The sequence below is a fragment of the Condylura cristata genome, unplaced genomic scaffold (genome assembly GCF_000260355.1).
Source record: "Condylura cristata isolate star-nosed mole 26May11 unplaced genomic scaffold, ConCri1.0 scaffold00013, whole genome shotgun sequence".
Lineage (NCBI taxonomy): Eukaryota > Metazoa > Chordata > Mammalia > Eulipotyphla > Talpidae > Condylura > Condylura cristata.
In genome coordinates this window covers 21,478,078-21,505,751 of record NW_004567114.1, presented here as the reverse complement: position 1 = coordinate 21,505,751, position 27,674 = coordinate 21,478,078, and the positions used below count along the sequence as shown (strand labels likewise).

At 40.0% G+C, this 27,674-nt stretch overlaps 1 protein-coding gene across 4 annotated transcripts in view; it reads right to left on the bottom strand.

The window, feature by feature from the left end:
- The window catches only part of ENTPD5 (ectonucleoside triphosphate diphosphohydrolase 5), a 36,332-nt gene that overhangs the window by 6,911 nt on the left and 1,747 nt on the right, over positions 1-27,674 (bottom strand). Inside the window, exons 2-16 of one of the 4 annotated variants that reach the window (XM_012724608.1) lie at positions 23,798-23,906; positions 17,972-18,044; positions 16,452-16,735; positions 15,786-15,865; positions 13,953-14,096; positions 11,170-11,245; positions 10,911-10,946; positions 10,478-10,566; positions 10,094-10,173; positions 9,424-9,485; positions 8,106-8,207; positions 6,619-6,759; positions 5,857-5,913; positions 4,893-5,008; positions 1,301-2,336 (exon numbers count right to left, since the gene is read on the bottom strand). In XM_012724608.1, coding sequence (XP_012580062.1) covers positions 2,250-2,336; positions 4,893-5,008; positions 5,857-5,913; positions 6,619-6,759; positions 8,106-8,207; positions 9,424-9,485; positions 10,094-10,173; positions 10,478-10,566; positions 10,911-10,946; positions 11,170-11,245; positions 13,953-14,096; positions 15,786-15,865; positions 16,452-16,668 — 1,287 coding nt within the window. In that variant the 5' untranslated portion in view covers positions 16,669-16,735; positions 17,972-18,044; positions 23,798-23,906 and the 3' untranslated portion in view covers positions 1,301-2,249. Of the gene's footprint in view, positions 1-1,300; positions 2,337-4,892; positions 5,009-5,856; positions 5,914-6,618; positions 6,760-8,105; positions 8,208-9,423; positions 9,486-10,093; positions 10,174-10,477; positions 10,567-10,910; positions 10,947-11,169; positions 11,246-13,952; positions 14,097-15,785; positions 15,866-16,451; positions 16,736-17,971; positions 18,045-23,797; positions 23,907-27,674 lie in introns of those variants that run through there. The other 3 variants (XM_012724609.1, XM_012724611.1, XM_012724610.1) reach the window with 3 other exon arrangements.

The following is a 27,674-nucleotide window of genomic DNA, read 5'->3' as shown; positions in this document are numbered from 1 at the left end:
GTATATAGACACATTAACAGAAAAGAAACAATTCTCGCTTTAGACTTTGTAGGGCTTCTTAATATGAGACCCAAGAAGTACACAAAGGGGGGCGAGGGGAGGGAAGAAAAGCATCTTTTTTCCTAAGAAAAATTCTCATTCCAGGTTTCTTCTAAAGTGGTTCATTCTTCAGATGTTCTAATCAAGTTTATTAAGAGTATATGGATAAACTCCAAAAATACCTGGAGTTATAATGTACCCACTCGGAGCTCTGAAGATAATTTGGGATGATTAGAGACCTGTCAAGCTGAAGGAGTCTTGAGGAACAAAGCCTATCCCTTGAGAAAAAACTTGGTTTCCACTATAGGAAATGGTTTTTCCATAATACATGGAACAATATTTTATGACAGGTTCTAACAGCTCTTTAGACAAAGACATTAAGGTGTAGATGCCATGTGGTATGTCAAAAGAAGAGACCATAGAGAACTTGGCTAGACCATAGAGAACTTGGATGGCGTTTTCTTGAAAAGACTGAAAGGCGGTGGCAGGAAGAATTAGAACAGACCTAAGTCTTCTGAGATGACAGATTCAGCTTAAATAAGGAGGGATGTTTTTTGCTACCAGTGCAGTGAGCTGCCTGAAAACATGCCTGATGAGAAGCTGGATGATAGCGGGCCTATTAAGGGAATTATGCAGCAGATAGAAGGCTGGGTTATACCTTTGAGCCATCCCAGCTCTAAAGATTCTATTTCATTATAGCATTTACTGAGGAAGAAAGACCATAGGCTTAAAGGTAACCTAACTATAAAAAAAGAATGAAAATCTTGAATTTCACATTGAATTTAAGAAGACAACTAAAATTTGGGCAATGATGACAGAAATTTGCCTTATGGTACATATCAAATGTTACTTATTTATTGACTCAATGGAGGTAACTTTAAAATATAAGGTTCCCCAGGAATGGGAGTGAGGGCCAAATATATTTGATACTCTTTGTAAGTTGATAGTCTTTAGTGAAAACTACAAGTTTAGGGAAATATAAATTACCTGGAAAGAAGCTAGAGGTACAGAGCCAGGGCAAGGGAGCCAGACCGCAGGAAGGTCTTCAAGTCCAGGAGCACTCAGGTGCGTAGAGAAGAGGCAGATAATGATCATGTGGGAAAGTACAAGACAATGAAATTTAGGGGGAATAACTGACAAAAATCAAGAGCTCTGAGCACTCAAACTCAAAAAAAGAAAATTCACTGTAATGATGTGGGCCAAAATGTCCAACCGGCTCAATTGTTAGGTAGCATTGAGGCTACAGAAACATTGGAACTAGACAAATAGAGGCGGCTGTTTAAGACAAGCAGGGGCTAAGGCAGGAAAGCTAGTGCTACAAATAAAGGGGCAAGCTGACAGATCAAGCTACAAGCTGCAAGAGACCAAAAGCCACAGTCCAGCTGTATTTTTCTAAGGAATACAAAGAAAACAAGTTTAGGGTGACAAAAGTTTCTATAGACACTAGCCACGAGGTGGTTCTGGTACTGAGCACACATTCCTGAGGCTGGATGTGTGGCTGTGTGCGCTAGTCCCAGGCTGATGGACAAAGCTGTGCTCGCACAGGGAGCCACACCCTTCCTAAAGCCCGCCAGACTGGATGGTTGCCATCTCAGAGTCAGGAGAGGCTCTCCAGCCTGCTAAAGTTTAGGATGACTCGCTGCCTGGTCTTAGTACAAACTAGGTTCATACAATTTGCTCCCCTTGAATTATACATGAAAGGAAAAACCAGGTGTTTGGATTTTTTCCTCTTTCAGGAGAGATGGGTAGAGATAAAGATGGAACAGGGTAGTGTGCAGGGAGGGAAAATACTAGTACAGATAGGCTATGGGATTGTAATCAGCTAACTTTAGTATGTAAGATGAAAATGAAAGACGTTCCAATGAGGCACTCAAAGGGTGGAAAAGATTTTCTTTGGTTGCCAGGACCTCCCCCCCCCCCTTGGGCTGTCTAAAGTTAAGTTCCAAAGCTATTCCTTCTGGCTCTCTGACACACAGGAACACAGAAAATACGAAGATTTAGACTCTGGTACAAGCTGTGCACACAGAGTTACTAGGTAACATTCACATTAAATGTGTAAAATTAAATCTGGATCTCTAGATTTGAGGGCAAAGCAAAAGCTTCCGCCTAATGAAGACAGCTGCTGGGCTTCAGTCTGGGTTGTCCCCAGACGAGCACAGAACATGACTTGAGTTCTCGCTCCTTAAAAAAGCAGTTGGCAAATGCAGTCCTCAGAGGGAGATGCCCAGAGACTGCAGCAGGTGAAAGGTGGCCCCCAAGGCCCAGCCGGTCTCTATGTTGTTCACTTTCTTTGTAAGCTGTTGGGGAGGAGGAAAAAAGTCTTCACATTTTCAGTTTTCAGTGCCAGCATGACACGGGCATGCTTGTGGCCAAACCAAGGCAGAGCTACTTCTCTAACAGGTTTCCTCCTGCCATGGCCTGCTGCGCCTGGACCTACCACTCTGATCCTGAATCTTCTGGGCCAGGAAGTGGTTCCACACAGCCTTCTAGCAAGGATTTTCTAGAGAGGCAGGCTTCTTTCCCTAATCCTGAACTAAATAAATGTGTTGTTTTGTTTTGTTTTCTGAATCTCCAAGTTCTGATAAGGCAACTTATTAATGAGATATCAGTAGATGTGGTAGCAAGGGCATGATCAGGCCCTTGCTGAATACATCAAACTTCAGCTCCTACTCTGCATTATCATCTTTTTTTTTTTCCTGCATCTTCTTAAATGCTAATAACTAGTAACCAACCAATGCCATTTAAGGCCAGGTTGTGCTTCAATTAGTTCATGACTTTAAAGTTTAGACCCATTTTCCTCACCTTAAAACAAGAGAATTAGTGTTTATCAAATTATTTTCTTAAGAATTGTACAGGTTCTAAGAAGTGTTTCAAAGGAGAAAGGGAGGCCATATAGTGGAGTTCAGGCTCTTCTCTGCTTCAACCAGATACCACCACTTTCAGCAGTTTTACTGGCATTCAGCATAAGTTTTTGTTGGATAAAAATGCTATCATCTGGCACACGGGTGATTAGGTGATGGGCAACCCAAGGGGATTGCAACTGAGATGGAAACATGCATGACAATATGTAAAAATAAACTATTATAATTTTTTTTAAAATGCTATCATCACCACCACACACCAAGTTGGAAACCAATATACTGGCCTGTCTTCTTTCAGTAGTAAGTTCTTAGGACACAATAATTCTGTGTTCACCTGATGAAATTTATTCTAATTGTTAGAGGGAAAGAGTCTGCTGGACAAACTCTATACAGATAAAGCATTTCTGGGCTCCAGCCCCACTCCAGGCACCATAACTACATACCCCAGCATCACCAAAGGGAGGACTGCTAGGACCTGAGGGTAGAGTTAAGCTGCCACATTACTTTGTTTTAGATATAAAACCAGACATGTTGGGCTGAGGGTCTCTTGCTCGCTCTCTCGGCCTCGTGGCTGGTGGCTTGGCTCTTCTTTAGCTTTCAGCGTGTTACTGAGGTTCCAATAGTGGAACTGGTAGGACACATTAGCTACCTTGTATCTCTCTCCCTCTCTTTCTCTGGGTTGTTCCTTTTCTTTTCCCCTTGTATGTAAACCCATTATTAACCTTTTGTGTGTGCATGCAGTTGAATCTTAAACACACGGGTGAGGAACCACAGGCAACCCAGTTCACATTGGGTTGCCTTGTAACATAGTCACTGTGACAAACATTGAGAAGATCAGCATGTAAGTCATTATCTTGAGGTTTAGTCTGAAATATCTCAGTGAAATCAGGGTTTTCTCAAGCCCATGAAATGCTATTCCTCTGTCCTCAGGACTGGGGGATATAAGGACCAAAATGAAGTGATCTCTAGAACAGGGGGGGACTATCTACTCCTGATTTAAATTCTGTTGCCATTGAAATCATAAAGACCAAGATGGTAGCACAAGAAATGGTAGAATATAGCCCTTTAGTGATTTGGCTATCGTTCATGCTTAGGTAGAGGAAACCGGCAACTGAGTATGTATCGAGGGCTTAGGGTGACCTTTTATCCACAAATCTATCCCAGCTGGTAAGAAATGTCTACACTAATAATAATGCCAATATTAATAAATCACTATGTGCTAGTCATGGTACTTTACATGCAGAATCTCGATTTTTCTAACAACTCTATGCAACAGAATCTGTAAGAATCTCTGGGATCTTGGCTGGGAACTTAAAAGTTAAGGGAGGTTAAACATCTAAGGTCACAAAGCCAGCAAGTTTACAGAGTCAGAACTTGAACCCAGATCTGATGGACAACAGAGTCATGGTTTGAATACTGCTATAATGACTCCACTAGCCAAGGACTCTTCTATGTTAAGCACTTTAAATGCCAATATTCTTGGCAGATGAAATATTTTAAATCAAAATATCTTAGTACATGCAAGTTTTATGAAATTTATGTAACATAAGAAATAGAGCAATACAGGCCCTCCCTGGCGGCACAATGGGTTAAAACACAGCACTGCGAAACGGGCAGCCACTTCAGTGTGAGTTTGATCCCTGGTCCAGAAGTGATCCATATGGTGTGGCAGAGCACTCCTGATCCACCCACTTCAGCAGTGTACTTTGTCAATCTGCCGTTCTGCTCCCCACTCTGACCCTGCTGAATCCTCTCACCGTCCCTGCGGTGAGAGGGTACCTCTGGCCTGTACCCTAGTTTTGTATGTGTAAATAAATAAATCTTCAAAAAAGATAATTTCTCATATTTATGGTGGCCCACACAGTGCCTCAACAAAGCCTAGGTAAAAATTCCTCCTAATTCCGCCTATCGCAATTTCTGATTTAATAAGATCTTAACTTTCTTCCCAACTCCAAAGAAGACTGTTCATAGCTCTGGTGCCTACTCTCTTACCTGTAAGACAGTGCTGTCTGCAAAGCCAAAGCCATCTTTCAGTAAGGCTGTGATGTAACTGAGGTCCATGCACAGGAAAGGACTGCCCGAGGTGAAGTTCTCCAAGTTATCACATACTGATGGTAAGAGAGTGAATGTGGAGTTCAAGTTAGTAGTCAACTGAGAGGTATATGAATTTCTCTGGATTTAGAAAAAGCATATCTGTCTCAGATGCTGGACAATCTTGAGGCTCTATCTGTACACTGATAACTTCTGTAGGAGAAGAACTTGCACATTTCTTATGTTACAGCTTATCTACTCAAATGTACCTGGCCCTAGTTTCTTTGCTAAATATCTGTGACTACTGTGAGGCTTAAATCTAAATATTTTATATACTATCAATACTAACAAGGAAATACCAGTTAACCCTACTTTGGAATCATGAAACTTCTGTGGCTACTTCCTAAATATTTTGGTGTCTAGTGTTTCATGAACACAAATGACACTATTTCAATTTTTTTAAACAAAGAAAGAGGGGCCACCCTGGTGGCACTAAGAAGCTATCCTCAGCCACTGCAGCACAAATTCCATCCCCAGCCGGGGAGCTGACCTACATGGCACAGCAGACCTCTCCTGACCCGCCCGCTGCTCCCCTCAGCGGTGTACTTCAGTCAATCTGCCTGTTCTGCTCCCCACTCTGTCATTGGCGAATCCTCTTACCTCCCACACCTCTGACTTGTACCCCAGTTCTTATATGCATAAATAAATAAATCCTTAAAAAAAATAAAATTTAAAAATAATAAAGGAAGAAATGCAGAAACGACAAAAGGTTTTCACTGTTTCCCCAAAGTCTCTTGTAGCCCCATGTTTTTCTGTCCCACTTAAAGCTTTAATGTCTTGGCAGACAAATTCAGAGAGGCTCTCTGTTGACCTAAGCACTGCAGGTGGGGCACACTCACCTCCCGGGGCTGCTACTCATACTTACCTTCCCTTGCTTTTCTTTCAAAATCTTCAACTTTTAAAACACCCCCCTTTTCATAATCTGAAATGGAAGAGAATAATCAGTCTTCAGAAAATGAACTCATCTTGATAATTATAATAATGTAAAATTGGAAATAAGATTTCCAACATTAGAGAATATTAAACAAAAATGACATTTCCATACAAAATAGTTTATGCAAGCTATTCTCTTTACTTGCAATCTATTTTATGTTATGTATAGTTAAACACAATAAAAAAATTGCATGAAAACACATTAGGAACAAGAACATTAATTCATATCTCAAGCTGTGTTAGATCATGTACATTCATACTTACAGATAAACAAAAACACTATTGTGAAAAGAAAAAAGTTTTAAAAGGGAAGGACACTTTTTGGAGTGATATGATCATTATCTTGAATTTGGTAATGGTTTCATGGTGTGTACTTTAAAACTTAGCCAATAATACACTTTACACCTGTGATAGAGCAGGTGTAAATGTTTTTTAAAGAGTACATGTATGTGGTTTTTCCTTTTTAAATTTTTTGCTTTGTTTTGTTCTTCACGTATATTTAAGTCATCTTTTGCCTCCAAAAAACTTTGAGTTATGTTGATTCTTCCATCTGAGTGACTAGCGTCACTCAGCCATCAGCCTAGAGAAGAATAAGAAGAGTAATGCCCACAAAGCATTTCTAATATCCTTCCTCCCAACACAGCCCAACACAACCCAATTTTTTTTCCCAGGCTGACACCTGGAGTGACCTTACCAATCAAGTCTGTGTCGACAGCGCGATCATAATAGTAAGAGAAAGCATAGAAGGAGCTCCTCTTGATCTCCTCTGGCTGGTGAAGTTTGCCTTGGACCACCTTCAGCACTTCAGCATAGCAAGACTCAAAGCCTGCCTCCCCTGCCAGGAGACAAGGATATAGCAGCAAGGTGAGAAAAACAACAGGGTAAGTAATCACTATCTAGGCAAGTTGCTGACACTAAGGGGAAACAGCAAGAGGATTAAGGAAATCAGAAGGCCTGAGGCTTAGGACAAAGGGCTTATAAAGATGAGCAAAATTCTGCAGTCTCATGGTTCTAGAGGACAGGTATCTACTTCCCCAAGACACCCCTCCCTAACCTGTACTCATCAAAACAGTCACAGCTGGCCTTCTGGTAACCTAGAATTTAAGCCTCAGTGCTATCACTGCCACCACTGCTAAGGCCTGATCCCTGGCAACCCATATATGGCATAGTTGACCTCTCCTGTCTTGCCCACTGCTCCCCTGAGCAGTGTATTTCCGTAAATCCAGCTGTTCTGTTCCCTACTCCATCTCTGGTGAATCCTCTCACCCTTCCCATCCACACCTGTGGCCTACACCCTAGTTCTTCCGTGCAAACAAATAAAAAAGTCAGTACTAAAAATGGAACTACCATATATCCCAGCAATTCCACCCCTAGGGTGTCTACCCAAAAGACACAAAATTTTAATTCTAAAGGAAACCTGCAACACTATTTATAGTAAGAAAGACTTGGAACCAACCCAAATGCCCAAAAATAGATGACTGGATCAAAAAGATGTGGAACAGACAACTATAAATCAGTGACATTGCAAGGGGGGGGGAAAAGGGGGATGAAGAGGGAACCACGATAGGGCAGGAGAAGGACAGGAGATGATGGTGATGCTGCAGGGGTGAACTGATGGTGGAAATTCTATGGGGACTACACCTGAGAAAGAAAGCAAGCAACAACAAAAAAATGAACAATGATATTAAAAAATGAAAAATAAAGTCACCTCTGACTATGAGCTGCTATCTAGCATCATGTTTCATGGTATTTATAAGAAATATCCAGAAAGTCAATTGCTTCCATAACTGGAGAAAATCAACTTTTTCCTTTGATTTTAAGGTCTAAACCTCCTATTGTCTTAATTTTAAGTATTGCTATAATTTAAGTAGCCAAATACTAACTAAACTTGAAACAGTTTCATCCTGCTGAGTACAGAGACTTTTAGTGCACTAGACTGAAAGTAAGAACAGGTTTCTAATGAATCCACAACACTTGTTTGGGAAAGAGCAGGATGGAGTAACTAACCTCTGTCTTGTTTACTGTCATTTCATTTCCTGGAAATATACCAAGATCTATTTGGAATGAGTTTCTGCAACATGACCAGCTACTCTTGAGCTCCGGAAAATATTTCCCTTGGGACTTTTCCAGACTTCTACTGTAAATATAATTTCAACCAGTGGGGGAAGAACAATCACTTGCCTTTTTGGTTGCCACCATACTGGTATTTCACACCCCCAAAGATCCACTCTGCTTCCAACCATCTTGGTAAGCAGGCACTTCGGAAAGTGTGTCCATCAATCCCTGAAAGAAATCAGACTATAAAGCACGAAGGGAAGAATGTGAGAGAGGTTGGAAGGCAGGCAAGAAACCAGTGTGGCTGGAAGGAGTCAGGAAGGTAGCTTATTAAAACCATATGAGGGCTCTCCCTGGTGGCATAACGGTTTAAAGCACTGCATTAAAGCACCGGTGGCATTATGAAGCTCTCTGAAGCCACTATAGCACAAGTTCCATCCCCCGCCAGGGAGGTGACCCACTTGGCGTGGCAGAGCTCTCCTGACCTGCCCGCTGCTCCCCTCAGCAGTGTCCTTTGTCAATCGGCCTGTTCTGCTCCCTACTCTTGTCTGTGGTGAATCCTCTCACCCACCACAACTCTGGCCTGTACCCCAGTTCTGTAAGCATAAATAAATCAGTCTTTAAAAAAAAACATATGAAATTAGTTACACAACTAGTTCCTATGACAGGAATTCTTAACTCAGGGCTTACAAAAGGGGTTTAGTGGAGTCCCTGAAACTACAGGCAAATTTGTGTGCATGTATGCATTTGGTGGAGGATTTCATCACATCTCAAAGAAATCCAAAACCTACAATGGAGTAAGGTCCCTTCTTTCTAAAAAGGGGGAAAGATACTACTCTACTTTCCTCCCTTTTGTGACTCTTAGAGGAAATACATATGAAGAAGTTTTGTAAACTAGGAAATGCTATATAATCATCATCACAGTAATAGCTTATCATGCGCCAGGCACCAGACAAAGTGCCCTCTTAAGGTGAAAAATCCCTCTTAAGGTGAAGAGAGTGCAGAAAGGTTAGCTAACTTGCCCTGAATCACAAAATCAGAGCTGATTTCAGTTCTGCCTCACTCAAAAAGCTGAGCTCTCAATCCTTTTAACACCTATGCAGAGATGGTTTTGCTGTTATTCCACTTTGTGAAGGGAATTCTTCCTGAACTCCCACATAAAGGTTTGGGCACCTGCCAGAGTCTTGAATTTCTGTAGACACTTCAGCTTCCTGGCCACAGGCTGTTCTGCCTATACAGTGATTCTAGAAATCACTAAGAAAGTATACCAAAACATCTGACCTTGTGGAAGAGGAATTTGTGATCATCATGCCCATTTACCACATAGGCTTCCAATTCAGCAAAACACTTTCCTCCCCAAAACCAATGCCAAGGGAGGGAAAAGGAAAGTTGAGTACTGGATCGCTTTCACCACACCCCACCCAACACAGGCACCCACACGAACCTTCCATCTCCAGGGCTCCCAGGGTTGCTAGTCTTGCAGCTTTCAATCCAAATCCCAAGTAACTGTAAAATACAGGATTGACTAATTTTGTGCTGGTACTAAATTTCCATAGCCCAAACTACCACTTTCAAAAGTAACATGGCTTTTCCATCTCCTTCTAGAGGGAAGAAACTTTGTTTTCCATGACCTATTTTTCTTTCTTGGTAATTTCTACTCCGCTTAGATGAAGACCATTCAGTAAGAACTTTTTACAGTTATGATTTAAAGGCCAGAGATGGTGACACTTACAAGGATCACACCCTGGAAACCATCCCCAGAAAAGCGCTCATTATTTTAGCCACCAGCTCCACTGTGTTCAAATTCTGGGTTGGAGGCTGAATAGCTGAAAGCCCATTCAAAGGAGTGGGCAGGGTGTTTTGGTTAAATCTTCTCTGAGTATTCTCTCAAGAGAGAACTTTTGATTCTTTAAGTTACTTGAAGTCATGGATGGAGAAGCCTCTTGGGTCCCTTGAGCTTTAACACACTGTTTGGGTTTAAGTAACAGGATTTTTGGATTGGCAGGCTTTTTATTAGGCTAGTCAGCTGCAGCAAAATAGATGTGAAAATACTCTGAAGTCTAGCAAATTTCATGTAACATGAAATGTTATTCCTTCCTGAACCCCTTCCTCACCTATGTGTGTAGAGCTTATAAGTACTGTTAAACATCTCAAAGGAAGTGAGGTAGTCGCTTGGGGTTTGTTCCAGAGTTTTCTGCAAATCAGAAAAAGCAAAACAACTATTCAGAATCTGCTATTATACAAAGATGTTATCACCACATTCCTGTCTCTCCCCAAAAAATCAGAGATGAAGGAGACAGACTAAGCTATTAATCTCATGAGGTTTAAGGAATCAAAATGACTGACCAGTGAGTGGGCAAGGGAAAGTTCACTCAGTAATTAATTCACTTAGTCTATCTGTGATAAAGTGTCTACCTGAAGATGGGTCACCAACTTCTTAACATCATGATATGCCTACTGAGTAGGTGGCTCATCAAACCTTCGAGTAAACGACTCACCTCAAACTGAGGCAGGAACGTGATTTGGGTGGAGGCCCCCCCCAGGTCCAGAGTTCCCACGGTCTCCTGGTTGTGACCATGTAGCTGACCTGTGAATGAGAGCCAGCTCTGAATATCTTCTGCTTCCTACACAGCCCAATATCCTTGTCTGCAGAGAGATGCTGTTCTTTATGCAGGCTGGAGGAACTTCATGAATATTTCCCTACTCATTGGCCCCACAGGCTGCAGGTGAATGCTAACCTAGAAGGATTTTTGCTGCAGCTGAAGCCTTTAAGGCAGATTAAAAGCACTAACTTCCTGTCTTCTTTTCCTTGTCTTTTTTTTTTTTTTTTTTTTAAAGAAAGGAAGTATAGGACAAAAGAAAGATATTTTTGCTATCTGACCCTGTACAAAACCTAGTTTGGGTTTTAGGGTAAACCTGAGAATGTATTACCTGTCAGAAAATTCACAGTAATCCAAGCTAATATGCCTAAAAAAGAGAGAAAGATAAAGATTACATTGCTGGGCACTTCCCTTGCCCCATCTTCTGTTTCTCTCTGCATTCACATCTCTCCATTCTTCCACTTCTTGCTACCCCATTCCTCAGTGGTTGTTTCTCTTTAGTTTCCTTTTCTTCAGCAACACCTTTAATCAGCTATATTATTAAGTCTGGCTCTTTCCGCCTAGAATATGCATCACACCAGCTCTCCCACCTTCATAGGATCCATCCATGATGCTAACACTGTCATCCGGTACCAGGAAAGGTGACTTCATGAAGATCTGTTTTACCTAGAAATGAAAAAACTTCAATTTACTAAGGCAATAAAACAGACTTCATGTTTTGGCTGTATCTTACAAAGCTTAGGAACTATTATCTTCACAAAATTTTATAATCACATTTTCCCTAAGAAGCTAGGGAAGAACTGGACAAGCCCTTACTGGTTTGTTGCAAAAACAAAACACAAAAAGCCTGTGACTTTAAAATAAATTTCAACTAAACCATCTCAATTTATAGGTGAATAGAGGCATACATTTGATTCTGTCAACATCTGATATATTCTACTGGGACATCATTAGAAGTTGGGAGAAATCTTTCCTACTCCATTTCTTAGATGAGCAGATAAACTCAGATAGTAAAGAAGAGTTGAGCCTGGTTGGTTCCTGAGGATGCAGAAAAATTTCTGCTGCTCACCCATCAAATTCTACAGGTCTTTGTTACCTTTTCTGGGAAAGGAGATTATATCCAAGGCTAAAGTATACTATCAGACCCTGTCAGATTTGGCTCATGGCTGGTATCACAGTAGTCTAGAGACCTCAGATCTACATCTATGAATTCTACTTTAAGAAATGGAAATGAAGCTCTCACATAAATACTCGACTCTCCATAAATATAGATAAATGACATGGGTGTTGTGTGTTACCTTCATGATTGAAGGGGAGGGTGGCTCTAATAAAGATAGGAGAAATTACGGCCTATTGGCTTTCCTCACTTGTAATGAGACAAAACACTTCATGCAATGAACTCTCGACCCTATTTCAATCAGTAAATCCAGTTATATGAGCTAGAAATAAGCTTTTAAGAAGACAGATAAGCAAACAGGAGTAAACACAGAAGAGTTTCTGCTCTTGCCTTCCCCCCTCCCACCCAGTTTATTCTCAATACAGCAGAGTAGTGCTTTTGAAACAGACATCAGACCATGTCTCTCCTTAGCTCAAAACCCTCCAGTGGCTTCCTTAGAGCCAAGCCCAAAGTCCTTACACTGGCCCTACATGATGAACTCTCTCCCTCATACCTCTCTGACCTCACCTCTACTTCCCTTCTCTTAATCACTCCCTGCTAGTCATGCTGACCTTCTGAATACTACTCCTTGAACACACCAAGCACATTACTGCCTTTGTCCTTTGGACCTGCTGTTTCTTTATCCTGAGATATTCTTGCCATAAATGCCTTGTATAGCTTGCTTCTTCATTTCTCTCAGATGTGTCTGATCAAATGTGTCTTATCAATGAGATCTTCTCTGACTACCCTATTTGAAATAGTACCACCAACACTCCCTATACAAAAGCAGAACATAAAACTGTATGCCTCCATTTACATAAAATGTAAGAATGAACAAAACTAAAATATAGTGACAGAAGTAGGTCAACAGTTACCTTGTCTCATGAGTGAGGGAATCAGGGAAACTAACTGCAAAGGGGTTAAGGGGAAATATCTATAATTTATCAGCATTCATTTTAAGTGTACACTTAAACAAGTGCTTTCCCAGAGTTGCCAGAAAGGAATGTAGCCCTGCTAGCACCCAAGTTTGGTCTTGTGAAATCCTAGTAAGAGAACCAGATTGTACCTTACTGTGCTCAATTTTTTTTAAGTATTCATTACGTAGATGAATTGGAGTGTAGGCCAGAGGTGCAGGAGGTGAGAAGATTCAGAAGAGGTAGAGTGGGGAGCAAAATAAGCAGATCTACTGAAAGATACTGCTGAGGGGGGAGCATGGGGCAAGACAGGAGAGGTCTGCTGTGCCATGTGGATTAACTCCCTGGCTGGGGATCACATTCAGGCTTTAGCAGTGATAGCACTGGGACTTAAACCTTAGGCTACCAGGGAGGCCCCACTGTGCTCAAACTTCTGACTGTGAAATAGTAAGAGTATTCTTTAAAGAAAAAAAAACGAATACATTTAAAAATATTTTATTTATTTATGCACATAAGAACTAGGGTGCAGACCAGAGGTGCAGGGGTAGGTGGTGAGAGGAGCCACCAGAGACAGAGTGGGAAGCAGAACAGGCAGATCTACAGAAATACTGCTGAGGGAAGCAGCAGGTGAGACAGGAGAGGTCTGCTGTGCCATGTGGGTCAGCTCTCTGCAATGGGATCTAACTGAAGCAGTTGGGAATAGTTTGATAGTGCTATCACCTAACCCCTATGCCACCAGGGAGGTCCATACATTTAAATGATATGTAAGTTGCACCTCAATAAACAAATTCCATGATCCTACTTTAATACGAGAATTAAGAATACCATGGACAGAAAGTACTTTAAACTTTTTAGAAAAAGCTGTATAAATCCAAGAGTAATATTTAAAAATGTAAATAATTAGCTACAAAAAAAGCCCATGGTCACCACAGTGCTTGAGCAGTGGTGGAATACTAGAAGTAACAATAATAATCCAGAGTAAAGAAAATATTCATAGAGGGAAAAAGAACTTTCCAGGATATAGAAGGTTTCAAAACTTGGGCCCTCGCTGATGGTTCAACAGGTTAAAGCACAGCACTATGAAGCTATCTGCAGCCACTGAAGCACAAGTTCAATCCTGGCCAGGGAACTGATACACATAGCGCAGCAGACCCCTCCTGACCTCAGTAGTATGTTTCAGTACATCTGCCTGTTCTGCTCCCCATTCTCTCTGGTGAACCTTCTCACTCATCCCACCTCTGGCCCAGTTCTTGTATGTATAAATAAATAAGTCTTAAAAAAAAAGAAAGGTTTCAAAAGTTACCTCAAAAAGTAGAGCCTGGGCTTTCTGTTCTGGCAGTAAGCGCAGTCCTGCTGTTGCCTTCAGAACCACTGGGGTCCTTTTCCAATGACTTTGGGGGATTGAATCTTTGGCCACCTCCAAGAGTTCTTGAACAGTCGCAGCACCCTTCAAAAAAGATGACCCACTCATGCAGTGAACACTCCATTTAGTGGCATTGGTCTATCTCCTCAACACACTCTATACAGAAGTAACAGGAAAGTAACAGGGTTCCACCCCCTGTCCTGTGGAGGAGTCTGTAGAGGTAGCAATCTAGAAATGTAGGCTTCTCTGAAGAAAGATAATCCACTTTATTTTTTTATTATACAATGATAAAAAAGACTTTTATACTGTGGTCACTGATTGCTGTATTCTCATTTAAATTTCCTTTAAACCTGAAGTTGGGGATAGTAAAGGAAATACAATTTGAATTGGAAGATTTGCTTGCCAGCCCTGTGACCTAACATAAGTTGCTTGGAATTCCTGGGGCTTGGATCCCTCGGCTGTGAAATGAGAGCTATGCTTTATCCGAAGTAGTATCATGTGCAGTAGATGAAGCACGCTGTATATAGCTGCCACACAAACACTAGCTGTAAGAGGACTGAACAAATCAGGTTCACTTCTGTATCATTCGCACCTACATACTCACAGTAGGTGCTCAATTTATAATAAAGTAAAAACCACTACTTTAAATCCAATTTCCCTGAGTAAACATATATTCTAATATACGGATCATAATTAGGAGTAAGCAATCATCTTCTCTAAATGTCAAATCAGTTTCTGATAATGTAGTTGTTTTCAACAGCTTCCAGTTTTCTAGCACACTTCCATTTCACAATAGTGAATTAAAAAAATAAACATGCTCTCAGTTCATTTTTAACATCAGGTTTTCATTTGGTTAATTATTATCTTTGTGACACTGAAAAATACCTTTATATCTACTAACAAAGATCAACATACTGCATTATTTCAGCATGCCCTTTCACATACACTGGATGTTCTGTGTTGTTGGTACCCAAATATAAAGTACAGTCCCAATAAAACTTTACATTAATACTCTACCACCAAAGATTTTGTTATGATGGTCTCCTGCCTGATATCTAGAACATAGACATGGTACTATCCTAACAGGACAACCTGGAATTATTCCATTTGGTTTATATTTCCTTAATTGCCATGTTTAGACACTATAGAATTTCTAATCTTCTTCATCTACATAAATCAATACAGTTGATGGCTTCTACTCATAGTCTTAAATAGTAAATACACACACACACAAAAATCAATCTCTTAAAAGATGGTATTATCCCTCTATGGTCATAATCTATTTTCTCTCTTCCTTCCACCCAAACCATAGTGAGCTCTGGGTATACAATTACTGTTATCCAGGAGACTAGCTAAGGATAGAAAACTGATTTCACATGTGACTTCAGTAGCATTAGTGAACAGAAAGAAGTATTTAACAGCAGTAGTGTGGTAAAGTTATCAAGGCATTAAAATCTAAACATCTAGGCCCTCCCTGGTGGCGCAGCGGGTTATAGCACAGCACTGAGAATCTGAAGCCACTTCCGCATGAGTTCGATTCCCGCCTGCCGCCTGCCCCGGAGGAGACCACATGGCGAGCCAGACCTCTCCTGACCCGCCCGCTGCTCCCCTCAGCAGTGTACTTCGTCAATCTGCCTGTTCTGCTCCCCACTCTGTCTCTGGTGAAGCCTCTCACCGTCCCTGAGCCTCTGGCCTGTACCCCAGTTCTGTATGAATAAATAAATAAATCTTTAAAAAAAAAAAAATCTAAACATCTAATTGTAAGAAACTTACCTGCTTAGGTTGATCTACAAATGCAGAAAGTCCTGGCTTCACATAATCAAAAATTTCCCCCTCCAGAATTGGAAGCTGTCCTATTTACCATACAACAAAACAGGAGAGAAGACTAATTACCAAAAATCAGGCAGATAAACCTGCTATTCCTCTAAGCTGTTCTAAGTAATCCCACTTTGAGGAATGGCTAGCAGGGGTACTGGACATGGGGACAGAGGATGATAGGCAAACCTTGAGGGTCCCTTCTGCCATTTCTCTGTGGACACCTAATTCCTACTCTTTTCCCCAGGATTCACAAATAACTAGATAACAAAACACTGCAAATTCAAAGTTCATCTTTAGGATCCCCTCATCTCCTCACCAAGGTAGTCTTTCCCCCCAGTATTCTCACTATTTTGGACCCTGGAATATTAACCACCTTCAAGGAAAAGGAAAGATAAATGACAGCTACACTTCTTGGACACATGAGTTTTAAACTAAAGACAATCTCCTGTGACCAACAATTTCACATTGAATTAAAGTATATGCATTCAATTATAGTTCAAAATGGTCTCTGAAGAAAAACATTCACTAGCCACATGATTCTGTAATTCAAATATCTGTTTCTGAAAGGAGATGCTGAAGTATGGATTTATATACTCTGACAAGGGTATGAGTTGAACTCACCTGGTATTTTCTGCACAAATGTGTAAACATGAATTCGCGTGCCAGTACTCCCTGCATCAAACATAATTCCATATAAGGTGCTGTCACTGACATTGACAGGACACATAGAAGACAGGAAGACACCTTCAAACCAAGTCTGCTGGTCTCTGTAGAAGACAGTGGTGCAAACACAGGATGCCACCAGCATGAAAAAGGCTACCCCCCGTGAAGTGGCCATTCTTTTCCAAAGATGTGGAGTCTAGGCTCCTGTGGCAGAAGCAGTGCCGCTCACACACCTGCAGTGGCTTATATGACAAAGATACACAAGTTAGACCAACTGGGTTTTTGTTTTGCTCTGTAAAAGAAGAAAAACAACCATATTAAAGTCTCACCCCTTCCCCCAAAGCACTCCTTCTCTATTTCTAATAACAAGCAGAACAAGCTAGACCAGGACGATACAGACTTTTTGTAAGTTTTCTAAAGGGTATCTAGTTGCAAAAGGAAACTAGGGTTTAAAATATATACTCCCATGTTCCTTTGTCACCTTGCTCCTATTGAGTCTAATTTTCTCCTTTACAGGTTGACAATTTTGTCTTTAGATCATAAATTAACATTCTCACCCTCCTCTCTTTTTTCTTTTTGACTAACAGGTAAGAAACTTCAATGTCCTGGGCCCTCCCTGGTGGCACAATGGGCTGAAGTGCTGCACTATGAAGTTACCCGCAGTTACAGTAGCTTGAGCTGGATCCCTGGCCAGGGCTGACCCACATGACACAGCATGTCTACTGGCCTGCCTGCTGCTCTCCTCAACAGTGTGTTTCTGTACATCTGCCTGTTCTGCTCCCCTCTCTGTCTCTGGTGAATCTCCCCACCCTCCCACCTCTGGCCTGTACCCCAGTTCATATACGCATAAATAAGAAGTCTTTAAAAAAAAATACAAACACAAAAACATCTCTGGGCACCACTAAACGTCTCCTGGATAAGCCTGCTCCATGGTGTATTTTCTCATAATATTAATGATGAATGTCGTATTTACCTCTAACACAGCCTTCTTCCTTAATTGTACCATGTACTTTACCCAGAGTAGTTTGTTTTTTTTTTTTCTGATTTATCATTCATCTCTAGACTTCTCCTTTTATAAGTCATAGTTACTGGTTAACAAGATCAAATTTCAAAGTTCCCCTTTCCCAGTCCTCTATTTGTAACAGATAATCACTATGTTTGGAGTACAGGTTGAGGATTCTCAATCGTTCTCCAGTTTGTAGACATCCTAGGACTTATTTTATCAAAATTCACCCCTCCTCACAGGTAAAACATTACATAAAATAAAGTTGGAATTTTAAATTATTTAAATTAATAATTGTAATGAGAGACTAAGGCCAAATTTCTATCCAATAGTTAACCATGAGTTAACAATTAGAGGACCAGAAATGTTCAACTTTTAGGATCTCAACTTTTCAAATTGTTCGACTGTTAGAAGAAAACGTCATCCAGGAAATCAAGCACTGTAGCAACTGCTGACTGGCCAGCTTCATACTCACATCTTAAATCACCTCCTTTGGCTGATTCTTTTCTTACAGAAAGCAGGCTGGTCACGTTGATCAATTTAAATAACTGAAAAAAGAAACAACCTTTTCAGAAGATTTGAGTATAAAGGACCTTTATCTAGTTTGGAACAAATCATATTCAAAATCTGTTCTTTTATGTCCAGTAGGAAGTATATTTAGGGAGTCTCCAAATACCAGCTCTTCTCTTTCTCTGTGAGTAGTTCCACAGCAGCTTCTTCAGGTATCACTCATTTTATCTACTACAATTATTTCTTGAAAAACCTCTTTTATTCCCATTAAGCAAACACTTGTTTTTCTTCCAAAATAGGTTTCATGGGGGGTGGGGAATGCACACTTATCTGTTTTCATGCAGTGAAAACTGCACAGTCATACCACTAAAGAGTAAGTAGATCTTAGAGAAAGCAAAATATGAACACATTAAATGGCACGTCTCTCCACCCCACTGTCTGACACCACTTCTAATCTCACTTTTCTTCAGATTAGATACCTTAGGAATGGTATTAGCAAGGCTTACAATTTAGAGTACACAGAATGGCATTCTATTTTACATGACCCGAGTCCAGTTTCCTCACTTTGTGCCCACTCTATTTAAAACTGCAACCTGAGGGCCCTCCCTAGTGGCACAAGGGGTTAAAGTCCAGCACTATGAAGCTAACCACAGCTGCTTCAGTTCCATCTCCAGCTAGGGAGTTGACCCACATGGTGCAGCAGAACTCTTCCCACCCGTCTGCTGCTCCCCTCAGCAATACATCTGCCTGTTCTGCTCCCCACTCTGTCTGGTGAATCCTCTCACGCCCCCCCTCCCCACCCCATACCTCTGGCCTTTACCCCAGTTCTTATATGCATAAATAAATAACTCTTTAAAAAAAATCAAAATAATACAGTCAAGCTTACTTTTTATAAACTGGAGCAAACACATCAGTATATTTAAATCCATTCCCTTCAGAACTGATTTTCTCAATCTTCATTTCATCCTCAACAAAAGACCCCTTTTCAATTCTTTTCTTTGAAACTTGTTACCAGTCCATATTTGTTATCTTCTTCACCTCCTTCTAAGATCTTCTCAGTGAATCTCTGTTTCTGTAGTAAATACTAATCTTCTTCACTCAGGCTCCCTAGATCTTCATATTCTGGATTCTCTTCTACATCGCCCAACAGACCAAATTCCACAGGCCCTATTTGGGTGCTCACCTGCTCGTGTGTGCCTGTTCCCAATGAGTCACTGCTTTCACTGTGGTTGTCTTTTGCTCTTTGCTCTTGTTTCAGTGCTTCTGAATCAAGCTAGCTTCAGGAACCACATTCACCTTTGTGCTAATCTGCAACCACTTAGTATTTGCTAACTCACTCCCTTCATTATTCTTTACTCCTCCCTTATCCAACTTTTTCTGGATACACAGGATTGGCTAGTTCATCTACTTTAATGACAGTTAAGTGCCAACTAGCAGAATTACTGCTTATAGGGCAGAAGTTGCTCAGGAATTGAATTCTGTGGGGCTTATATTCTACTAATTAGTTTTTACATTTAATAATGCAATGTTTACATTATATGACAATGTAACAATGTTATTAATTCCCTACTACCTCATGTTTTACATTAGACCAATACTAGAGAAGTTAATAATACTCGATAACTAACATCCTTGAGATGAATTTAGAAAGCTAGGCACTGATTTGTCTAATTAATATCCATATTTTGAGGGCTTAATAGATACCAGAGACTATGCTAGTTTCTAGACAGGTCAAGTTCTTGGAGAGACTTCAGCTTATTAGCGGAAAGCTTCTCGTCATTGTTTTCACTGTGGTTGTCTTTTGCTCTTTGCTCTTATTTCAGTGCTTCTGAATCAAGCTAGTGTCAGGAGCCACATTTTCTTTTGTGCTATAATGTGCTGTGGTTAAGTTTTCTGATAGAAATATGCAGAGGGTATTACAAATATGGACTTAAGGGAAAGATGGGGAAGGATGGAGTTGGAAAGGTTATGGGAGATTTCTTAAGGGATGAGGGGCTTAAAAGTCCTGAATCAGAGGTAGGAATTAATATGGTAATGTAATACAAGAATTGAGAACTTTTGGTATTAAGAGTTCATGGTGTTTAAGAATAAAGAGGGAAGGTGTGAAAAAGGATGGCTGGGGAGACACTGAATCAGACTGCAGGAATGAACTTTTTTCCTCTTATTCAGTTTCATGGTAACACCTGATATTTATGTCTTTGTATTCCCCTCCTAAGCATATATTAATATTGACGTATTTGGACAAAATGACACAGTATTTCCCAACAGTGGAAAACAGTGGAATGGGATAAACAACTAGAAAAGTTCACCAAAAAGTCTGAAAATAAATGAAAGCTTCCACTCATTTTTCTGAGTTCTACACCAAAGATGGTATAGAATTTTTAACAAAGTTAAAAATTAAATAGAAAGTAAGTTTAGAATGTAACTAGAATAAAATTTCTAAACAATAAACTGGACCCTGGCAGTAGATTAGCCCACCAGAGCATGTGTTAACCAACAAGGTAAAACAAAGGTAGTTCAAATTAGGTGTGGCTGGGATAGATTTCAATAGTGAGCAGCGCCTCCTTTGGGAATTTTAACTTGGGAACCACATACCGCAAGGAATGCTTAAATCGAAGCACTAGGAAGCTATCAGCAGCCACTGTAGCACGAGTTCAATCCCCACAGGGAGCTGACCCACATGGCACAGCAGACCTCTCCTGTTGTGCTCGCTGCTCCCCTCAGCAGTGTATTTCAGTAGAACTGCCTGTTCTGCTTTCCACTCTATCTCTGGTGAATCCTCTCACCCCCACAGCTCTGGTCTGTACCCCAGTTCTTGTATGCATAAGTACATAAATCTTTAAAAAAAAGTTAATCATAAAAAAAGTTAAAGGAGTCCAAAGCACAGGACTAATCATACCTAAAGAATTAAGAAGGTATCATGAAATGACAGCTGATTGACCATGAAAAAACAAACAAAAGTAACTACATAAATAATAGAGATATGGACAAAGACCAGAGGAACCACAAAAAGATGAAGACGGGAGGGTAAATATAGTTTTATTTCATTTAAAATTTTTCTCAAATTGTTTTGATATGGAGCTGAGAAACAAAATTAAAAAGTAGTTGATTGTATTAGAAGATGGTATTTAAGAGAAGAAGGGTTGGTATTAGATTCAGAAAAAAGACTGTGACCAAAGGAACACAATCTGAGATAACAATAATAGCAGCTAGTACCTACTGAGAACTTAATACTTGCTAAGCACTATATTAAGCACTTTACATGGAGTATTTCATTTAATTTCACAATACTGGCAGCTCCCCTGCCTGCCTATGACTATGCAGGTTTCTTTCTCTTTTCTTTAAAGGTTTATTTACTTATGCACACAAGATCTGGAGTGTGGGCCAGGATGTAAGGGATGAGAGGATCACCAGAGACAGAAAGGGGAGCAGATCAGGCAGATCAACTGAAATACACTGCTGAGGAGAACATGGGTGAGACAGGAGTGGTCTGCCACACCATATGGGTCAGAGCCCTGGCTGGGGATTGAACTCATGCTGTAGTGGCTGCAGATAGCTTCCTAGTGCTGCGCCTTAGCCCCTTATGCCACCATGGATGCCCCTCTTTCTTTTTTTTTCAATGTCCAAAAAGGCAGGTTTATTATAAAAAGGGAGAGAAGAATAAAGGACACTTGCACAAACACAAGCAAGCAGAAGAGTGGCCTTCAGAAGGGATAGATTAGCTGAGAGAAAGACCTGCATAATCATAGGCCAGCAGTCTTAGGAGAACTGCTTCTGCTGCTTTGCAAAGAGAGAAGAGTGCTAAAGAGAAACACCTGCATAGTCACAGTGGGCAGGAGAGCTGCTGCCCTGTGACTATGCAGGTTTTTCCCACACACCTTCTCCCTTTGCAAAGCAGCAGCTCTCAGCCCACCTATGTCTATGCAGATGCCTCTCTTTTGCTTTCTCCTTCTCCTAGTAAACTTGTCCTTTAAAAAAAAAATAATTATCATCATTATCTCACAATACCACTCTATAAGGTGAGAAAACTGATGCTCAAGTGAGAAAACTGATGCTCAAGTAATTTAAGAGCATATAGTGGTTGAAAGCAGAAGCACAAACCAGATGGTCTAATTCCAGAGCTCAGTTTACCCAGGAAAGGTCATCCTTAAAGACGGACTTAAGGACAGTAGAGAACAGGAAAAATTGCTTAAAGCTAAAGCTGAGAAGTTAGGATGGCATTACGATATAAAGATCCTACAGTAGTTTGACCTTCTTCCTATATCTCTGAGGAGCTTCCGATGTGTTTCCTACTGGTTCTACCCTACTACATTTCAAGAATCTACTCCTTCCACTTTGGCCTGAGTCATCATGACCTCTCATGTGATTTATTCTAATATTGTCCTAATAGATCTCTGCTTTTACCCTCACTCACCTAGGTTCTATTTTTGAACTAGCAACCAAAGTCATCCTTTAAAAATGTAAGTTAGGCCCTCCCTGGTGGCGCAGCGGGTTAAAGCACAGCACTGAGAATCCAAAGCCGCTTCCGCATGAGTTCAATTCCCGCCTGCCCTAGAGGTGACCACATGGTGTGGCAGACCTCTTCTGACCCTGCTCCCCTCAGCAGTGTACTTCATCGATCTGCCTGTTCTGTTCCCCGCTCTGTCTCTGGTGAAGCCTCTCACCGCCCCTGAGCCTCTGGCCTGTACCCCAGTTCTGTATGAATAAATAAATCTTTAAAAAAAAAAATGTAAGTTAGCCCATATTTTTCTCTGTGCAAAATGCCAGCTAGTAATGGCTTCCAGTTATGAAGAGGAATGTGAAAGAGAGTAGCATAGTCTCAACAGTAGCTTTCATGGATGCAACTGCTCTGCTTCCCTCCCCTTTATCTGTCTGACGATATCTATGAAGTTTTTACCTTATTCACTCCACCACACTGATCTCTGTGTTCATGTCACACAAACTCCTGCTTACATCCTTTGCTCTAGCTTCCCCACTATCTGGAACAATCTTTTCCTACATTCACTCAATAACTTCCTGTAGTTCCTTCAAATCATCATTCAAATACTACCCTCTTACTGAGGCCTATCTTTTTAATACAGTAACCTACCTCCTGTGCTCCCTACCTCTGCCTTCTTTACCTCAATCCCCCTGATTCTAATCTACTTTTTCTTCTTCCCGTGTCACTTACCACATTATAGCACAGTAGAAAGCTTATAACACTTGTTATCTGTATTCTTCAGACAGAATATGAGCTTCCTAAGAGTGGGAACTTTTTTGTTTATTTATGTAATCCAAGCACTTAGAACAGTGTCAAAATTAGTGCTCAACAGAAACTGACAATAGGAATAAACTGCAAAGTGACATAAAAAAAGATGTCATTTCATAAATAGATTTTAAAGAGAGAATACTAGACATGGGTTTGTTTTGGGAAAATTTATATTTTTCTGAGGCTATTAGTTTCATAGCTAATTTTCTTTAAACAATCATTTTCAAACTGTTAAAACTGTTATAACTGAACTTAAAAAAAAAGAATACTAAATATTGTTTTGTGCAAATTCCCTTCTGCTTACCAAGTCACTACATTGTAATATGCTGTACATTAGTTATCAATTGTTGCCTAACAAATAACCCCAGAACTTAAGTTGCTAAAAACAACAGTAAACATTTATTACTGCACAATTTCTGTAGTTCGGGAATTTGGGAATGGCTTAATTGGATAGTTCTGGGTCAGAGTCTCTCATAATAGTATAATCAAGATGTAGACTGGGGATGCAGTCATCTGAAAGCTGGACTGAAGCTGAGAACCCACCTCACTCAAAAGCTGGCAAGCTGGTATTGACTACTGGCAGGAAGTCAGTACTTCCCATGTGGACTTTCCATGAGGACTTGAATGTCTTCACAACATGATGGCTGGCTTCCTCCAGAGTGAGCAATCAGAAGCAGCAGGGAGCAAAGCAGAAACAGCAATGTTTTTTATGACTTAGTCCTATTACTCATATGCTATCACTTCCCCCACATTCCTCTGGTCATCCAAACCAACCCCAATGAAATGTACAAAGGTATGAATATTAGGAGGTAAGAATCATTGGGGCCATCTTGGAAGATGTGCCAGTTACCATAACATTTGCAGAGTATCTTCTGTTAGGGGCTTTTATTTCAGGTTATATATAATTATATTAACAAAACTTACATACTTCTTACTTTAGTAATGATACTTTTAATAATTAAAGATAATATGGACTCTTTTTAAAGATTTATTTATATATACAAGAACTGGGGTACAGGCTAGAGGTATGGGGCATGAGAAGATTCACCAGAGACAGAGTCTCGGAGAGCAGAACAGGCAGATCAACTGAAATACACTACTGAGGGGAGCAGCAAGCAAGACAGAAGAGGTCTGCTGTGTCATGTGGGTCCTCGCACTAAGTGACTACAGTGAGCTTGCAGTGCTGCGTCCTAACCCAAAACACCACCAGGAAAGGCGCCATATAGACGTTTAACTTCTTTATAAATACAACATCACACAATTTTTCATTTTTTCTGTCAGAGCCCAATATTTTACTGTAAGAAGTGAATAAAAGTTAGCAAAACTATAACTCACACAACTTTCTGCTTGTTTAATGGTGAAAATAAGTTTAAATACTTCAAATAAGAATCAGATATATTTAGAATAGGAAGAAAATAAATGAATCATATTTGTTAAGATTAGAGATTAACAGTGAAATTAAATACTAAAGGAAGTTATAGAATAAAAATATTTTTTCTTTTTTGTTCATGCTATATAGTATGAAGCTAGCTACATACAGCATTTTCTTCATACTACATAGAGAAGTTTTCTAATCATACAATGGTAGCATTAATATTTAGGTACTGGAGAAGTATTTGGTCTAACAGAAGGATGACAACTGGCAGACATGAAACCACTGAAAATTTTTATGACTTTTTTAATTGGTAAGATAAAAAGTATATATATAACATTGAGTTTTAATTAGATCACTGCCAAGGAGTTGTAGTAAGACCTGTAAGCAAGAGAACTATTAATGGAGAGATAAACAGGAAGATTTCCCCAGTAATATGAGATGTTTCATGTTGATGACGAAGAAAAAAATTCTTCCCCTATAAGATCAACCAAATTTGACCACATCATCCAAAGTGGTTTCACAGATCAAAAGACTGGCTAAGTGAAATATTCTTTAGGTTTCTCCAACCCTAAGATCAAATACTCTAATTCCCAATAAAGGCATTAGAATTGATAGACAGACACTCTAAAATAAATATATCATTATTTCCAATAAACAGACTGCTTCTTTCTGTACTTTATCCCATTTTAATCAAGACATTATTAGACAAGTATCAAAAGAGCCGATTCTATACAGTAAAACCATTTTGGTGTTATACTGAAATGAGATTAGTCATTTCATGACTGCATTCTTTACTGTTTCTGCCCAACTTAGCTACAATAACTATAAGAGGAGAGCTGCGGCTATTGTTGCCTCTCTTCACAAGTCACAAGGCCCTTTCTTATCTAATCATTGAGAGTCAGGCTTCTCTATCCAAAAATAAAGTTTCCTATTTTGTAAGATTCGGTAGGTTATTTTGGGGGGCCTGGAATGCTCAATAAATTTTCCATATAAACTGATAGCAGACCCAAGAAATAACATACTAAATCATGCCAAATAGAATATTCTACTTTCAGACAGTAGGAGGAAACTGTATTATCAATGAGGAGGATATCACAAGTACTGAGGAAATACTGTGAATAACTCAGATAGTAAACTATTTGTTTCTAAAGTGCCTCCCCATACCCACTGCAGGAGGCGCTTATCTGCAGAAGAGTAATTGCAAGCATCAGTGTCATTTGCACTGTCTCCACTGGAGTTTGTGGGGAAGGTAGAAAGTATAATTTCCCTTTCATCTTATCAACTGAAAAATAACCACTGCTTCAAACATGTTAAATAAAAGTGACAAACATACGAAGGACTGAAATATTATGAGACTTCGTATTAAAAAAAAACAAGGACTAGGGATTCCATATATTCTACAAATATGTGTTCAAAATGCTTTTCCTCTTAGATATTGTAACATTTTTATTTTAACAGTGTTTGTAAAGTTAAAATGTTTCTCAGGTGACATGGTTTATAGTTCAGGATCATGATTACAATAGTCAGTTACATTTTTCTGTAAACTTGGGATGAGTCTAGGGGCTTATGGGTCTTCAGGACTATTTGCCTTTCTGCCACCAAATGACGCCAGATTACTCTGCTTTCTGAACTAGTTCCCTCAGCAGTCCTCTTTATTACACTTAATCAGTACTACCGTGTGCCTAACTCTTCCAAAAAGCTGTCATTATCTAGTTTTAAAATTTCTTGGGGTATGAGAATCGGAGGGCCATAATTAGACTTTTATGCCAGCTGATACAAATAAGAGCCTCCCCACAGAATAAGGGCTGTGGACTTTGTGAAAATTCTTAAATGGCTCAATGGTCTCTTTCTATTTACTATGAACTCTCAGATAGGAAAGTAGAATTTGCAGAAATCTGACCTATGGAATTTTTTATGTAAGTATAATATTTTATGTAAGTTAATCCACCAATATTTTCTATTCCTTTTGGGCATTCCCCTTTGTTTCCTTCAACTAAAAGGTCCCTTTTTCAACTTGTAGAAGATAGACATGGATAATTAGAAATGCAAAGTTCTCTCTTTTCCAGTCAATATGCCCCCCTCTTTTTTTTTTAGTTTAAACGATCCCCCTCAAAACTTTTATTTATTTATTTATTCATTCACTCATTTATTTTTGCATGTAGAAGAACCTCTTCTGTAGAGGTACAGGAGGTGAGAGGATTCACCAAAGACAGAGTGGGGAGCACAGTAGATGGATTTACTTATACACTGCTAAGGGGAGCAGCAGGCAAAACAGGAGGGGTCTATTGTGCCATAGGTGAGTTAGCTCCCTGACTGGGGATCAAACTCAGGCTTCAGAGTTGACAGCACTGAGACTTAACCCTTTGGCCACCAGGGAGGCTGGCTGCAATTTTAACAGAGCAACAACTATGATGACACTTCATGCTGAGCTATCTTACCTCACAAGCATACATCCAATTTTGACCTAAATTCTAACGGGTAGTTAGTACTGATACTTAGTGTCTCTCAATATTAAGTTTATACTGTTCTCCCAGAAAGTCAAACTTACCTATGCTACATAAATCTAAAAGCTATATATTTAAGAGATGACTTAACAATGCTCTAAATTTTATGCTATGGGCCTCCAAAACAAAGATTTTAAAGAAAGATCTTGCCAATTAAACATTTATCCCGGTAGAATGGAACGAAAGGTATCTGCCACCTCCAAGCAAGCAACCATGACAACATTTCAATCATTTTCTTCTTTAAGACACCTGTATGTACGCTAATACACTGAACTCAAAACAAGGGACACTAGACACTTAAAATTGGCATCTCCAAATGTTCACTACCTTCCTGCACCTCCTCCTCCCCATATACTGAAAGTTAAATGAATTATTTCAATATTAGTTTGTCAGTGCAATTTCCTCAACTCAAAATTGTCAACATCACCGAATTCTCTTCTCTCATGTTGTTCATATTCCTATCTGTTATAAAGGACTGGTGAGTTTTCCTTTGTGTTATCTTCCCCAACTTTTTTTTTCCTCCTACTCTGGCTCCTGACAT